The sequence below is a fragment of the Podarcis gaigeae genome (genome assembly GCF_964106915.1).
Source record: "Podarcis gaigeae genome assembly, chromosome: Z".
Lineage (NCBI taxonomy): Eukaryota > Metazoa > Chordata > Lepidosauria > Squamata > Lacertidae > Podarcis > Podarcis gaigeae.
The window spans coordinates 40,668,848-40,686,397 of NC_139691.1; the positions used below are offsets into that span (position 1 = coordinate 40,668,848).

At 44.9% G+C, this 17,550-nt stretch overlaps 1 protein-coding gene across 4 annotated transcripts in view; it reads right to left on the reverse strand.

Moving 5' to 3' along the window:
• The window catches only part of LONRF3 (LON peptidase N-terminal domain and ring finger 3), a 46,475-nt gene that overhangs the window by 15,156 nt on the left and 13,769 nt on the right, over nucleotides 1-17,550 (reverse strand). For 2 of the 4 annotated variants that reach the window (XR_014560311.1, XM_083722843.1), the window contains exons 2-8: nucleotides 17,082-17,200; nucleotides 15,644-15,766; nucleotides 11,402-11,557; nucleotides 7,818-8,040; nucleotides 6,372-6,462; nucleotides 3,049-3,163; nucleotides 1,293-1,414 (exon numbers count right to left, since the gene is read on the reverse strand). Coding sequence is in view for 3 of the 4 variants with exons in the window: in XM_083722843.1 (XP_083578969.1) it covers nucleotides 1,293-1,414; nucleotides 3,049-3,163; nucleotides 6,372-6,462; nucleotides 7,818-8,040; nucleotides 11,402-11,557; nucleotides 15,644-15,766; nucleotides 17,082-17,200 (949 nt within the window). In the remaining variant the exon portion in view is untranslated. The remainder of the gene's footprint in view (nucleotides 1-1,292; nucleotides 1,415-3,048; nucleotides 3,164-6,371; nucleotides 6,463-7,817; nucleotides 8,041-11,401; nucleotides 11,558-15,643; nucleotides 15,767-17,081; nucleotides 17,201-17,550) is intronic. The other 2 variants (XM_083722844.1, XM_083722845.1) reach the window with 2 other exon arrangements.

Consider the following 17,550-nt stretch of genomic DNA (forward strand, 5'->3'; position numbering starts at 1 on the left):
ATGCTAAAAGCTTATTTGAATCCCCTCTGGAACCAGAGAGAGATTCAAGAGAAGACTGATAGGCTTTATAATGGTTGTTGTTGTTGTTGTTGTTGTTGTTGTTGTTGTTGTTGTTGTATTATTATTATTATTACCAGCCCATCTGGTTGGGTTTCCCCAGCCAATCTGGGTGGCTCACAGCACATTTCCGAAAATACTAAAACATCAAACATTGAAAACTTCCCTAAACAGAGCTGCTTTCAGATGTATTCTAAAAGTCAGCTAGTTGTTTATTTCCTTGACATCTGAAGGGAGGGTGTTCCAGAGGGAGGGTGCCACTACCGAGAAGGCCCAATTTTGCCTTGGTTCTGCTGCCACCATCTACCTGCTCCTGCCACTGCCTGCTCTGTCCCATCCAGCATGGCGGAGATTAGGAACTGCCATCAGCGCCACAAGGTCTCATGCGATTTTGGGAGAAATCCTGCCCCAAATGGACGCAATCTTGCCCAAAATCAGCACAGATAGAGTTGGCACTTTGCCTGTGGGTGTGCTTCCCCGGGGGCTTCTGCCGCCTGAAGTAGCAGGCTCACCTTGCCTAATGGGTGAGCTGGTTCTGAAGGAGGCAACAGTCGGAAAATACTCCTAAGCCTTTGCCTCCAGGTGAAAAAGTTTTATTGCTTTGCTGGACTTTGCTCGCATAAACCCCAACAACACCTTTGGCACAAATGAATTCTACCCCAGCTGACAGGATAATTAAGAAACAAAACTTTCAGGTCAAACCTTAAGTCATAAACACTTACGGTTGTAGTCACTCAAGAGCAGACCTATTGAAATTAACGGACCTGGGTCTATTAATTTCAGTGGGTTTACTGTAAGCAAGAATTAGCTAGCTATAACGCTTATCCATGAATCTACAGTAGTAACTCAGTACTTAATTCGTTCTGGAGGTTTGTTCTTAACCTGAAACTGTTCTTAACCTGAAGCACCACTTTAGCTAATGGGGCCTCCTGCTGCTGCTGTGCCGCCGGAGCCCGATTTCTGTTCTTATCCTGAAGCAAAGTTCTTAACCTGAAGCACTATTTCTGGGTTAGTGAAGTCTGTAACCCGAAGTGTATGTAACCTGGAGCGTATTTAACCTGAGGTACCACTGTATTTAAAAATGATTATGCAGAACTATTGCAAACATTTGTTACATGAAACCATTTTTTGGTAGGTTGATAGCTGAGTGTATTTGAGGTAAGGTTCTGATTCCCTCCCCCAATGCACTAGGTCAGTTCTGCGTCAACGGAATAACTTTCTGACATATGACATACTTGGAAAGTTCAGCAATTTCCTCTTCATGAAGTCTCCTTCTTTCTGTGAGTTGCTCAGGAAGGTACTTTGCTATTAAGTCTTCCACCAGCACTGTCTTACAGTGTTTCCTCATTGCCAAACACTGGAACAGAAAACAGGGATTCCTCTCAGGCTTGGTTTAGAAATGTTCAGGATTCCGTTAGAGCAGCTTCCCCTGTTAAAATCTTCAGCTTCATCTGATTTTATTTTATTTTCTCCTCTAGCTAACAGACTGCTGACAAGCCTTTAGTGGGGGCACCTGGAGTGCCTCTGAAACAGCCCTGCCTTGTATGGAGCCTTTCAAGGGTGTATGGAATAAAATGTGACAAGCAAATAATAGTGCCATTAACGTGTCTGAATCAATAGGTTCTGGGGCTGAAGCCCAATATGCTAAATTCTACTAGTAGGAGGGGAGTTGCGTGATTTCCAGGTGGGCGGAGTTATGAATACGAACGTTTGCAAAGAAACCATGCTCACCGACCGAGCATTGCTACCTGCTCTACACCTGACATCAAGTGTGGGGCAGGCAAAGATGGGGTTGAGCCTAAGTCAGGTGGGGGGGGGGGCGTTCCACACAGTGCTTTGCATGCCCTGAACATGGTAAGGGTTTTTATACCTAGCAGGGAACCTAAAACATACAAAATGTTAAATGCTCACACCAGTATTTGTAAGCATCAGACAAAGGTAAAGGGACCCCTGACCATTAGGTCCAGTCGCGAACGACTCTGGGGTTGCGATGCTCATCTCGCTTTACTGGCCGAGGGAGCCAGCGTACAGCTTCTGGGTCCTATGGCCAGCATGACTAAGCTGCTTCTGGCGAACCAGAGCAACACATGGAAACGCCGTTTACCCTCCCACTGGAGCGGTACCTATTTATCTACTTGCACTTTTTGACATGCTTTCGAAATGCTAGGTTGGCAGGAGCAGGGACCAAGCAACAGGAGCTCACCCCGTCGTGGGGATTCAAACCGCCGATCTTCTGATTGGCAAGCCCTAGGCTCTGTGGTTTAGACCACAGCGCCACCCACATCCCATTAAGCATTGGGGTAGACTTGTATAAGCATGAATGTCCAGGAGGATACCATGGTATCAAATGCCAACAAAGGATCAAGCGGCAGGAGCAAAGTCACACCCCCTCTCTGTCCTGCTCTCTGCAAAGGTCATCCATCAGGGCAACCAAGGGCGACTCAGTTCTGTGGCCAGGCCTGAACCCAGATTGGAATGGATCCAAATCATCCATGTCCTCAAATAATGCCTGCAGCTGCCTCACTACAGACTTCTCCACCACCTTCCCCCAAAACGGGGTATTGGCAACTGGTCAATAGCTGTTCCAATCCCTGGGGTCCAGAGCCAGTTTCTTTAGAAGCAGCAGGGACCACCCCTTCATGCAGTGAAGCATTAACCACTGGACCCAACCAGTTACCCTCCCTCTGCTGTATTTCATAAGCCAAGAGGGGCAGGGGTTGAGGGGGCATGAGCAGAATGCCTAACATGGGCTATGGCAAAAGGAGCATTTCAATACAGGAACTTAGGAAGCTGCCTATTCCAGAGGGAAATTCCTAGCCCTACATGGAGATAGAGGGATTTGAACCTGGGATCTCCTGCATGGAAACCAGTTCTGCCCATTGCGATAGAGTCCTTCCAGTTTCACGACTCATTTCAGTCCCTAACCCACCCCAGGTGCATGCCAATATTTAGAGAAACATCAGTGACAAGACATAAGCAACACAGGCTCACCTCTGAGAGACCCTCTTTGCACAGGGGGCAATTTGGTTTGTGATCCAAACATCTTTCAAGGCATTTCAGGCAGAAGGTATGTCCACAAGGGGTGGTGACAGGTTCGTAGAAGACCCTGGTGTGGAAAAATCAGGAGTGGAAAGAAAAGCAATGCAATCTTTTAGCAGGAATAATGGAAGGCATGGGAATTCACAGCAGTTGACACCCATGAACAATCAATGTGGCAAGGATGAAGTTCCAAACATCCCAAGGACCGAAAACATCAGGAGTGTTACAAGTAGAACAGCAACAGAATGTTGCTGTGTGAGGTCTTCCTATCCAGAGTTTCAGCCAGCCAGCCAGCCAGCCAGCCTTACCCTTTTGGAGGATACTCCACTCAGTTTCCTCATTTTTCTTGTCTAAATCAGTCAGAATGCCTTGATCATTGAGCATACTCAGTCCTCATTGGGCTGACTGAGGTGTCCCTTCCTTAATTTTTTATTTCTTTCCAAATCCTGGGATTTCCCTGAACCTACTGATGTCCCTTTGTTTGTGTTATATAGTCAATAGTCACATATTGACTATATAAGGATCCACAGAGAGAATGAGTTCCTTTAATAGTGGAAAAGCTGATCTGTATAGGGTTTCCTTGTTACGTGTGGGCATATGTGTAACTATGAAATCATATAAGTAGAAATCTATTTTATGTGTCTAGGGCTCCACATGCACTATACAGTTAAAAGCAATATCATGGAGATCCCTGGGAACAGCGGTTTGTAAAGGATGCTGAGAGTTGATAGGAGGCCTCTATTCCCTTCACAGAGCTCCAGTTCCCAGAGTGGTTTCACAACCAATCCTTCTTCCCAGGGCACTGTGAAAACTGTAGCTCTGCAAGGGAAATAGGGGTCTCCTAACAACTTTCAGCACCTTTTACAAACTACAGTCTCAGGCTGCTTTGGGGGAAGCCATGACTCAGCGGAAAGTTGTTATAGATTGGGGGCCTGAAATGTTAATACGGTGGTGGTGGCAGCTGAAAGTTTTAATATTTGGGGTGGGCCCGAAAGTCCTCTCCTCCAGCAACTTGTCACTTCAAGCAGAGCAGCCAAAATTACAGTGGACGCTCGGGTTGCGAACGTGATCCGTGCGGAATGCAAGTTTGCAACCTGCAGCAGCGCGTCTGCGCACGCGCGGGTTGCGATTCGGCGCTTCTGCGCATGAGCAAAAGCGATTTAGCGCTTCTGTGCATGTGCGACCACCAAAACCCGGAAGTAACCCGTTCTGGTACTTCCGGGTTTCGGAGGTCCATAACCTGAAGAAACGCAACCTGAAGCATTTGTAGCCCGAGGTACGACTGTATTCTATTAGCTCACCTGGAACAAGGCTGAGGATTCTAGCACCTGAGTTCAAAGCAGTTCAGAGTACGAGTCTGAATGTGTTTTAAGGAGAAGGATCAGGGGAGAGGATTAAAAAGCAGCCTCGGAGAAATTCTGTCCAATTACCTAGGTGTGCTGCAGGTGTTTATGCAAGTTTCTTGGTCTGTCCCTGACTCACTCCCTGGATGTAGGTCAACTACATTACTTAGTTGGGCGGGCAAACTGGGTTAATAACAGCTTGGGCCGGTTGGAGATGAGATCACTGGGTTACTGGTTCATGGAAATACAGTATGCAGATTTCGTTGAATTTCCTTATGGGCAATTATGACAAGCTCTACAAGTTAAAGTAAAAAGACTCAGACCCATGCCAAATCAGTTGCATGGATTTCCAGCAATTCAGGCAACCTATCACCTGCCTAGCAACCTGAACAATTGTTTCTAGGTGTTCATGCTTACATTCCTTTTCATTCCCTCTCCTGAAGAATTTGAATGCCACCCTCCAGCATTCAGGGTTATGTTGGCACCACCATCAACCATGGTTAGCACTAAGCAGGTTCCAGAATTGGTTTCAAGTGGGTTTCTATTCCTGAGTTAACACTGCACCTTGGTTTGCATCTGTCACAAAGGATAGATCTCCTGCTTCCACCATTTCTCTAAGCCGGTCTGTCACCTATTTCCTGCCAGTTCTGTTCAAATGCAAAAGGGGACTTGGGTTCCCCATATGGGAGATGTGACATATCTGACAAACTGACTGTGGCTGTCACTGGTCAGAAAGAGCCAGAGGTTGCTCCCTCCAAGGAGAGGAGAGAAAGCCTTTAAAAGCTGAGCTGCAGTTATGGTCCCTCTTACCATTAGGGATCCAGGCTGGATCTGACCATCCTTGCTGCCTACTTGTAAGTAAATTCTGTCCTGTGGCGAATAGGCTAGGATTAGTCCAGCTATACAGCCAAAGCACTTTGATTTATTTTGCATTCTGTTTGACCTGTTGCCTGCTTTCCCCCACCATTTATTTCTTTTTTAAAAAATAATTTTTATTAAAGATTTTATTGGATTTAAAAAATTATGTACAAGACTCATTTATTTCTGATAAAGTTTCATAATCTGACTGTTGATATGTGTGTGGCTGCCAGTCCCAGCACTCTAGAATCCCTAGAAGCTTGGAATCCAGTTACTGAAAGGTTAGGCTCAGAGTCATAAGAGATCAGAATATTCTTCCACCCCTGGAAGAGACTTGGGGGAGCATGGTCTGCCTTTATGCTCTGAATAAACTATAATGGAGCTGTCTGGGAACTGCAAGGTGAGTTTGTCTTGGAGTTCCTGGGCTTTGGGAAATTGAGGGGGTGTACCAGGGAAATGAACAAGCTGCTTTGATCTCAGGAGTGGGATAAGGCTGGAAACCAGCCCTGCTTTCCCCAAGCAAGTTGTGAGGCGGTTAGGCTGATGAGCGGAACGTCCACTGGCTTGGACTCTATTTAAGAAGTACAGGCATCCCCCCCCCCACACTTACATGGGGGTTATGTTCTGGGCCCCTGCATGCCTAAGTGGAATTGTGTAAAGTGGGGAGCACCCTCTAAAAAGCCTCTAAAAGCCTATTTTCCCCTGCTCTCCAGCTCTCCCCCCCCCCAGTCTCTTTCCAATCCACACCAAAATATCTGGAGGACACGTGGGAAAGCGGCAGGTGCTGCTGTGTGACCCTGCACATCAGCTGTTAGGCAGGGAGGCTGGGCAGCCTAAACAGAGCCCTGCTGTGCCTCTGGTCTCTTTGGGGTTTCCTCCTCTGCAGACTCTTGGGAGAGTCTCCTCATGAGCCACAAGGAACCTCTGGCCCTCTAGAAGTTGCTGAATGCCAGCTCCCATCAGCCCCAGCAAGCATGGAGAAGGACTAGGGATGATGGGAGTTGTAGTCAATCAACATCTGCAGACTGAAAAGTTCCCTGCACCTATTTTAGACAAGAAGATAGTAATGGTTACCTCATGCACAATGAACACTCCATATCTGATGGATCCACAAATCCAAACAGAGAACTTTTCCCAGCACCAGATCCTTTCCCCTTACTTGCATCTGTTAAAAATGGGAGGGAGGGCAGGACAAAGAAGGGGGAAAACCAAACACACACATTACAGAACTGGAAGGAGCATATATTGGAGTTAAAAGTGTGCACTTGGCCACAGATGTGTAAACGCCAAACAATCGAAATTGGTGACTTAACAATCATCTCTCCCACAAGAACCCACCATTTGCACCTCACATTTTTGGGCATCACAATCGTGTCTGCAGGTTCAAAGGTCTAACATTTGTAAGTGCTTAATACAAAAGTTTTATAGTTTAGAGAAAAGTGTTGTGTTTAGGGGGGGCATTTAATCTACACGTACTTTCTGCAGAACATACAGTGGTAGAATTCTGGATGGTGCCACTTCAGAGAGCAGGGATTTTAGAATCCTCCAGCCCCATGGCATTTTTTTAAAAAAATAATGAACAAGACTTTCCTACATGTAGTTTCTCTCGCTTTCTGATGGGCTAATTTTTTACACGTACAGGGTGGTGGGTTTTTTCATGCGAAGATGTAGTGAACCCTGGCATATGCAATGTGAAGTGGTACAATCTACCACCTCTTTCTGCACATCATGTAGCCTGGCTACACGTAACATTTCCAAAAAGGTACATATTCAGATTTTATAACTGAATTTAAATTTAGGCTCTTCCCTCTATTTGAAGACATCCTGATTTGTATCAAATGCTAGTCCTACTTAGAGTAGACCTACTGAAAGTAATGAACATCACTAGTGCAGGTCCATTAATTTCATTTTTTAAAATTGATTTTATTGATACATCAGAACAACAACAACAAAACAGAAAAAAACAAATGTTTTGTTTTATACATTCTAGCTATTTTTGAAGGTGTTAGATACCACCTATAGAACATATTGATTTGATTTTCCCTTAATGCCTTGCAAGTAAAACTTTGTTGGATACAACCACCCTCTGTTTGAAAGGTTCTCAGGTCCAAGCCCAATTTAAATAAAGAAACTTCAGAAGGGATGAGGGTCCGGAAATGCCCTATTAGCAGTCAGCATCTGGATGGAAGACTAAGTAGGTACTCAGGTGACCTCCTCAGTCTTCCCACACTATGGTGAGGTGTACTGTATTGCTATTTAAATTAAAGTAACATTTTAAAAATGCATCTAGCCATATAAATTAGAAAGTGCAAACTTCTCAAAAATTATAAGCCATCCTTTTTTTTTTTTGGCATTGCCACTTTAAGGTAAAGGTAAAGGGACCCCTGACCATTAGGTCCAGTCGTGACCGACTCTGGGGCTGCGGCGCTCATCTTGCTTTACTGGCCGAGGGAGCCGGCGTTCAGCTTCCGGGTCAGTGCTAAAATAGATTCTTTTTTTTATTTTTTAAAGAAAGCTTACCCCTTTTCATAATTTTGCTAGGTGGGTCAGTGTTTGGGGCCTCATCAGAGCAGTATTTTCTCTTTAGAAGACTGCTCTGATCAGCTATAAGGGTGGCTGATTCAGTTGCTGAAGAGGCATGACTACCTTTCTTGCTCTCTGCCACTGGGGTGGACTTTTCTAAGCCACTGCGGTCAGCTGCTTTCTGATCTTCACGGCGAGCTGCACACATATCCATATTTTCCTGTGCAAAGAAAAAGGTTATTCTTTAGAACCACTGATCCCCAGAGATGGTGTTCTTCACAAGACCTTCACAGATATCCTCAAAGCGCACCTGCACAGAACATGGAACACCTCTGTTAACAATCTTTTTACCTTGCATCCTTGACAAACTACAGTTCCCAGGATTCTTTGGGATAAGCTGTGATTGGTTAAAGCAGTATGATACTGATTTAAATGTAGAATGCAGATGAGGCCCAAGAAATAACAAAGGGTTCTATCAGAGAAGAGAGCAGGCTTCATTCAACTCCCTGCTCCCCACAGGCAGCAGGGAGATATCTTAACTCCCATTCTCATGGTGTTTGTCCCATATAGTGGCTTTTAAAATTTTCTTCCTGTTTGCATGTTTCCCAGAGAAATTATCACTAAGTGTTGGGTATCTGATAAACTAATACAGTAGTAGTTTGGAAATATTGAAAGGAAAATGAAAAGGTCAGTAAATAAAATTAATCTGCTTCAGGGTGGTATCATTTCAGCCTACAAGTGAAGGCTCACATTATTCTCCCCTCCCCCTCCCAAACATACCCTGCATGTAGAAAAGTAAGATGTCAGGGAGAAGGTTTCAAACTTTGCTTTCTGCCCAACAAGCTGGTTCGCAACATGCAGGTATATTATTAGCAGTATTATGTTAATAATAATAATAAAAATACCAGTGGTTGTAGTAGTATGAAGTGGTATGGCTTTGAAAAATATTGACTACTTCATTCAATTGATTTGTGAAAATTGAGGCTACTTCTTATGGGAGTTAATAACATTCAAAATAGAAAATAAGCTATTGTTGAGGTCAGCTTTAAAAGGCCTGGTTACCAGAGCTGGTCAAGATTTAACCTTAGCAGTCATAAGCCAAGGCTTGCCATTGGGGCAAACTATTATCTGAGTTTTTTCAAGGGGCCTTCCAGGCAGGGTGCATCTCATGCTTCTACATAAAATCTGGAGTTTGTATGTGACTAAGTTATAGTAGACCTTTAGTTAGTCTTGTCTATTAATGGTCCCTATGTTAGTCAGGCCCATTAACTTTAATGCGTCTGCTGGGAGTAGGACTACTATTGGCAGAGCATGAGATTCTTATCTACAGGCTGTGGATTCAAGCCCCTCGTTGAGTGAAAGATCACTTCATTGCAGGGGGGTTGGACAAGATGAACCTCATGGTCCCTTCCAACCCTATGATTCTGTGATTCTAGGTGGGACTCACAACAAAATGGTGCCGTGCAGAATGTTCCTGCTCAGGGTTCCTGCCAGCCAGTCACACCTTTTCCCAAGACAATCCGTACCAATCTATTCCCCTCTCTGCACTTTTCCATTTAACCCACCAACCTGAACACTTTTCCGGGTCCACTTAGCATGCTCAGCCTTCACTAAGATGCTTTTTGGGAGTCTCTTCTCCACCTTTGGTTTTTTTTTTTTGTACTTCAGCAAACATTGCAATTCCCCCAAGCTTGTCCACATCTCCCTCTTTGGCATGGATACTAGACACAGCCATTTGGACTGTGCAAGGATCTGCATTTGGAGAATGAGTTTGCTATGTAGGATGCTTTGGCAATGATGCTGTGTTTTAGGAACCTCTTCCCTGCACCATGATGAAAGAGCAACTCTGTCCCAAAGCTACCTTGGCCGGTTTCAGAGATGGCCACCAGAGACAAAACTGGTCCAATACATTTTGGCAACTGAGGCAGACCCCAAAATGGCAGCCCCTGCCCTCCAGGGAAGAAGGCATCAGCAAAGACCTACATCAGGAACAAGCTGGGGGAGAAAGATTGACATTGGGATCTGCTGCCTGAGGCAGTCACCTCACCTTGCCTCATGAGCGGGCCAGCCCTGATCAGAGGTGACTACCAGAGAATGGGGAAGAGGTGGGGGTCCTTTTGTTTCCAAGGAATAGTACTTAATGCTGGAAGGGAGACTCCATAAATCAAACTGCCTCTCAACTCAAGCCCTAAAATGCAATTCGGTGCATCAAATCACCCTGCAGAAAAAGCTACACATCCCCCAAAATCAGGCTTAAGGTTGCGGTCATCCCTAATTCTAAAAAGAACTTCTGCAACATCTTGCCTGTGCAGAATCTTGCTCACAATTTGTCTTGAGACAACTGAAGCAGGACGAGCAACAGATGACTTCAATAGAAAAACAATCCTTCTGCAAAAGTAACACGAGACAGACTTGGGTAATTTTTTGTAATATGACGCCCTGTGCGTGGCCAAAATTTTGCATCCCCAAATGGATCTTCTCAATTATGGATCTTCTCAATTTTGCACCCCCTCGGTGCACTTTTTTGTGGGGGCGGGGGGGGGGTGGGGACGGGACTGACTGCACAGCACTAAACCCGGTGCTGAAAGTACAGATAATACATTGCGTGCCAACACTAAAGCAGTAAAACAGTTTAAGGGTTGCATTCCCTGCCAGGGCCACAGCCAGAAGTGGGTGGAGCAATGAATGTAAAGTTTACCTTTATGCAATAGGCTAGCTTCTATACCCACCCACCCACCCACTCACCCCTCTCTCAGTCCTATATCCAGACAAGCAAGAAGCATAATCAGAGTTCAACAACATGTTCCAGCCAGGCAAAAACACTCAAGGAAGGGCTTGAAGCAGGGCTGGTGAGCGGTGTGGCCTGGGCAGAGTACCAGACAGAGAAGGCAAATACAATGGCTGTTCTATCTCACCAGCCCAAAGACACAAGATCAGTTCTTTGCAGCCCAGTAAATCCATACAAAGCCTATTCTGAAATCATATCTCACACTTTCTGGTCAAGGTCTTGAAAGGAGAACTTATAAAAAAAATAAAAAACATTGCACACATGTCCAGCTTTGACATTTCCCAGAAGCACCTGGCTGTGGCGGGACTTGGGTACTATGACACCCCTCATTCATCTTACTGCCTTCCCAAAGGCAGGTAATGAGCCCCCCCCTTAGGAAGGGGGCACAAGGATTTTGACAGGGTCCTAGAGCCCTCCCCCTCCTTACAAAGCTGGGAAAGCACAAACCAGGCTTTGGGAAGGAGGCAGGAGGGCTAGGACCATTTGGGTCTAATCTATCAGCCAGACTCTTAAGTTGTAAGAAATAAGACCCAGTTTAATGAGTCTTCAATCCCAACCTTTTTGCCAGGGTGCAAATTGACTGGCTGCAATTCTCAGAGAACCCCATGAGCGTCTTGTTAATAAAACTAGAACCCCCATGTGCCTTGCTAATAAAATCTCAGGGTGGTCAGCAGCATGCACTCATGCATCAGGCCAATGACCCTACACACTCACCCAACAGTAAACTGCGCAACCACCTCCCCTCCACAACCAAATATTAACATACAAGGACAGTATCACAGACAAGTGTTACCTTGATCAAACTTTGTAGGCTATGGATGGTGTCTTCAGATGGTGCTGAACTTAAAAGGTTCCCTTTTAATTTAGGGTGACGGGATACCAGCTGCAGGATATCAGGCATGCGTTCCTGAGCATCCCTCGGGACACGCGAAATTAAATTAAGTAGAAGCTATGATATAAAACAAACACACACACACACACTTCATTACTTAATTTGAACACATAAAGTCTTGCGTTCAATTCCTGGCATTTCCACTTCTGAGGACTAGGCCACATCCACACTATAAATTTAATGCACATTTGATTTAACACACATTTAAAGCACATGGCTTGCCCTAAGGAATCCAGGGAAATGTAGTTTCCCTCTCAGAGAGCTACAATTCCCAGCACCCTTAACAAACCGCAGTTCCTATAATTCTTGAGCATGAAATATACTTTAAATGTATGAAGCGGATGTGGCAGCAGGTGATGGAAAAGCTCTACAGGGGCTCCAGAGAGCCATTGACAGTCATGGCCATCAATACAAGGCTATCTGGGACAAGGATCTTATTTAGTGTGAGCTAGCAACAGATGTTGAGGCTTGGGGTATTCAGGAGAGAAGTGCTCTTTAAGCTTCCCTGAGGAACAGTTAAGCTATGAAAAGCACACACACAAAAGGCTGCTGCAATGCATCTCATCTTGTCAGTGCCAACAGGTTGATAGTCATACACTTCCTGTTTAATAGACAGACTCCTAACAAAACAACAAAACAAAACAATTTTCAGTCATCTGGGTTTGACCACAGCGCAGGGCAGATTTGACTTGTGTTCTAACCACACCATTAAAAATTTAAACACCTGCATCCTACCTGTCTTTCAAAGGGAAGAGGCGAGCATACTTGGGGTTATCCTACTTTTATCTACACAACCACATTGTGGGGTGGGTTAAGCTAGAGCACATTCCCTGTCTCTTGGGATAAGCATTAGAACATAGTTCAAAGCTACACGAAGTGGGCAGGAATCTAAACCCAAGGTTCAACAGGAGGGGCCAAGCCTGTGCATCCCATCTCTGAATGAAATCCAACAGAGGTAAGCATCAAGTTTAATCCTCTACACCAAAGCAAGATTTGCTGTGTGCTTTTACATTCCAAAACGGGATCATCATACATTCAGAGAGAGAGAGAGCCAACACTTTCACAAAGATGTGAAAACCACTGGTTAAGTGCCAGCATCAAAAGAATGCTGATTCATCTGAAAACTATTAACTGCAAGCTATCTCAGCATAAAAATAAAATCAGAGACTGGAAAATTCTGCTGCTTTATTTCCTGGGCTCCTAAAAAAATCCAAGGCTTGCTTCTGTTGCCTTTTTGGCAGCTACCAGATGCCATCCCCTCTTTCAACAAGACTTTTAAGTAGGGAGCTTTCAAAGTCTGCACCTGTAATGGAATTCTTTTAAATATATTTTATTGCATGTACATTTGCTGCCCTGGGCTTCTTTGGATAATAATCATTAGCCCCTTCCCTCTCCAGTCAAAAGGATCAGGTAGCAACAGGAAGATTCCTTTGCCCAAAGAGCAGCTGCTGGTCTGCATAGACAACGCTGAGCTAGATCAGGGTTTCCCAAACTGTTTTTGGACTACAACCCCCATCATCCCTAGCTAGCAAGGCCAGTGATCAGCTGAAGACCCAAGTTTGGGAAACACTGGGCTAGACAGACAAATACTCTGATCTGGTATGAGGTTGCTTCCTACGTTTTTGTTTCTTAGAGGCAATCCCTTTTTTCTGCCCTCTACATCAGGGATAGGGAGCCCAGTTCCTCCAGAGGTTGTAAGGACTACAACTCCCATCAACCTTGACCACTATCCAAGCTAGAGTCCAGCAACATCTGGAGGGCCATTTATCCCCTACCTGCAGTTTTGCATTCTCATCTCATGAGACTAAGAAGCTAACGCCAACCATTGGCATCAATATTGCATTGCATGGGCCCAGTGAAGTTTGCCGCAACCCTCCCAGCTTGAATTGCACAGTGGAAGCCTCATGCACACTGTGTGGTGTGACCAAGTTACAGGGCAGTACGGGTTTCTCTTGGCTGAGATGTCTCCCAACTCCTTTCCCCTATATTCCTGAACAAACCGCATTTGTGAAACCCGGAGGCAATATTCTGAATTGAGCAAGGGCTAGAGGGCCAGAAACTTATTTGCTTCCATATTACCTAAGACCCAAGCCAAAGGGCTCTTTAACCTCCTCCCCACACTTTATTTCAGGGCTGGGGAACCTGTGCCCCTCCAGATGCCTCTTCCCAGCCAGCACGGCCAATGGTCATAGTTGATGGGAGTCTGACCATATCATAGGCTCCCCACCCCTACCTCCCCTACCTGCAGCTCATTTTTCTGAATGCCAATTGCTCAAGATACTCAAGCAGCAAATCCTACCAGAGCCTCTAGTTATTTACACCGGAGAAGGAGGTGACTTAAAGAGCCCTTGCGAGCAAAGGTATATACTGTAATAAACAGGCATTGAATATGGAACATAGACTTTTCCCAGTCTCCACACTGGAATTCCGAGGTAGAAGGGAGGTCAGGTTGCTTCCCTAAACTTTACCATGCTCACTGAACACAACCCACTTCTTAGGCTGATGGCAATTCTAAACTAAGCAACCAGCTAGGATGAGCTCAGCTTCATGGGTTCAGTCTGAGCGCTTCTGAAATAAGAGTGTCACAACTGCCCAAACAGCCTTAGTGAAGAATCAGACAAGTTCACTGTGCTGTGCTCTGAGGACAGTCATCCAATTCACCCAAAGGCTACTTTTATCATTAAATGCAGCCTCCTTCACACAATGCACTGTCACCAATGCAACTTTGGAAAATGAACGTTATCAGTTCATTGCAGCGTTGTGCTGAGGAACAGCACTGAAATGAGACACACCAGTACAAAAACAGCACATGGCACAATGACAGCACATAAGGCAATGGTTTGTCAGGGAGGTAGGAGGAAAGGGACATGCCAAGATACAAAAGTTGGCATAGATATATGCTATATATATATATATATGATATATATGTGTATGTATGTATGTATTTCACCTTACCAAGAAAAGGAAGTTAATTTTAAAACCAGTTGCAAAATTGCTCCAGGGGCTGCCAAGAAGAAAAGAAGAAGTGGCGGGTTGGTGACATCAGGGTCACTAGCCAACTGGCAGCCTTCCTCCCCACAGCCAGCTTTCCCCAGTTCAGCCTGAATCATGCCAAAAACCTTGTGCAACTGGTTTTTCAAAGTTCATCCCAGGGAGGAAAATTGTGTGCATTTGATGGCACCAACATCACCATAATTAAGCTATCTTTACCCCTTTTTAAATCTTACAACATGATGGCATGACTTGGCTTAGAGGTTTAATATGACAGCTGACAAAAAGTGGGCTAAAAATCATGATTTTTACATTGTGTATATTTGAAGGCAGCAACATCACCATAATTAAGCTATCTCTACCCCTTTTTAAATCTTACAACATGATGACATGACTTGGCTTAGAGGTTTAATATGACAGCTGACAAAAAGTGGGCTAAAAATCATGATTATGGCTGTTTTTTATTTATACAATGCCATTAGGGAGATGGATGCAGAGGACAGACACAGGAACAATATGCAATTACTTTAGAAACCCATGGGCAATATACGTGAGGCATGAGATCTATGGGGTTATGCTAAGTACTTCTAAGGGAAAGGTGGGTTTTGAAGAAGAAGCTGATGGGGGAAAGGTGGAGTCATGTAGGGCAACCAGGATACAAGTTACAAGTAAGGGGAACTTGCAAAGGGAGAAAGTCACAAAGATCCATGCCAACTTCACCACCAATCCCCGAAGCAGTTTTAAAAAGTATTATTGATGAAGTGGTGGGGATCAAAGTTGAAGTGAACACCCTACATTTTAAAAAGTGAGCATGGTGCAAAAGGGGCAAGACCGATGGCTGAACAAACATCTGATTTGCTATTTTGCCTGCCTGTCATGTGCACTGCGAAGGACTCGGTGTGACCTCTCCATCACAGCACCACCGATGTGCTTGGCAGCTTCATGTGGCAACAAGATGGTGACAGTTCCCTGCTCCAAAATAACTTACATAAGGTTCACCCAGACAATACAATAGTGGAGAGCATAATGAAGCACAACCACATCCCATAAACTGATAAACTGGCAAGCTACAGGTTGGCTTCTTTCTTAAAATAGGAGATGGTGCTACGGTTAGAGATGTGGACATCAGATAAAAAGATACATAGAACTCACCCTTTGAGCTTCTGATTTGGCCATTTTGTTACCAGAATCCAAGGCAAGGGAGAATAAAAAGGCCTGAAAAGCTTCTTCTGTTTTCCCAAGTTTAACAAGGGCTTGTCCCTTCCGTAAGTGACCCTGCAAGAAGGAAGGGAGTCATCACTGCCTTTTCCTAGGCTCACCGAACAACTTAAACATATGCAGTAAAAACACAGGAAATTGTTTAGTTCATCAGGTTTAGTATTGTTTACATGGACTGGCAAGGGCTCTCCAGAGTTCCAGAGAGGGAGTCTCTCTTGGCTGTACCTGGAGACTCTGGGAATTGAACTTGGAACCTGCTGCATGTGAAGCAAATTCTCTGCCACCCAGCCACAGCCCTTCCTGTGCTTCTGGGGATACAGCAGAGAAGACCTATAGTTTGTGCACCAGCATCTTGAAGGCGGCAGGTTCACCAGCCCTGTTACACCACAAAAGCCGATAAACTTTTTCTTACCGAGGGCCACATTCCTTCTGAGGAGTCTTCTGGAGGCCACATGACAGTGGTGGGCAAGGCATGCATACACAAAGCATTATCAGAGATCAAGGAGAAATTTCAGCCAAGCAAAACCACTCAAGGAGGGTGAGGGCTGGGAAGAGGAGGTGTAGCCTATGGAGAATCCTGACAGACGGACAAAGATATCTAATGAGCTGCATTTGCCCATGAGCCTCAGATTCCTCACTGCTGCCATACTAGGTCATCTGTAGTGAGCAAAATTACCTCCAAGTGGCTAGGCAAGGAGGAATATTTTGTAAACGTAGCTGATAACTTGATTTTTTCTTTCAGGCCACCAATTTGCCAGAAACTACCAAAACGTTGGGGGATGCGGGTGGCGCTGTTGGTTAAACCACAGAGCCTAGGACTTGCCGATCAGAAGGTTGGAGGTTTGAATCCCCATGACGGGGCGAGCTCCCATTGCTCGGTCCCAGCTCCTGCCCACCTAGCAGTTTGAAAGCACGTCAAAGTGCAAGTAGATAAATAGGTACCACTCCAGCGGGAAGGTAAACGGCGTTTCCGTGTGCTGCTCTGGTTCGCCAGAAGCGGCTTAGTCATGCTGGCCACATGATATGGAAGCTGTACGCCGGCTCCTTTGGCCAATAAAGTGAGATGAGCACCGCAACCCCAGAGTTGGTCATGACTGGACCTAATGGTCAGGGGTCCCTTTACCTTTACCTTTACCAAAACGTTTGTGGACTAGTAACTTGCATGGAGTTATTTGCAAGCTCAGGCCTCCTTTATATCTCAGAAGTTACCACTGCCTATTTCCCATCACAAATTTAACTGCGCACAATCTGCTGCCTGTTTGAGGAATTTCCAATTGGCCATAAATCAGAGACATTTATTTCCACTGTGACATGGAAAGTGACGATTTGCTCAGTTAAATAAAAAAGATGTGAATCTGAAACCAGCACTCACCTTTATCCATGTTGGCTGGAGATTACAGGCCATTTCTGCATCTTTCAGAGCTTCTTCCCAACAGTTCAAAAGTGAGTAAACCTGGGACCGGTTGCTATATGACAAATGATCACTGGGCTCTGGAAGTAATGGAAACATTCTCAGTACAACTATTAACAAGAACTATAGGCACTTCTGATGTATACAGTATCCTTCATAATCACTTCGTCTCCGGTACGTCTTGGAAACATCCATTATTTAAGTTTTAAATTAACTGGAGCTCTCAGGAACTGGTGTTATAAGAGCCATCATGTTTGTCTTACACAAGCTCTTCAGGAGTTTCATAAACACAGGTGATGACAAAGCTATAAGATCACACAGTTTCTATAAATCAATGGGGAGGAAATGAAGGTTCTGTTATTTCTACAAAAGGGTGGATCAAAAAAGGCTACCTTAGCAGACAGTGATGTTTAAAACATGAATTTCCTGA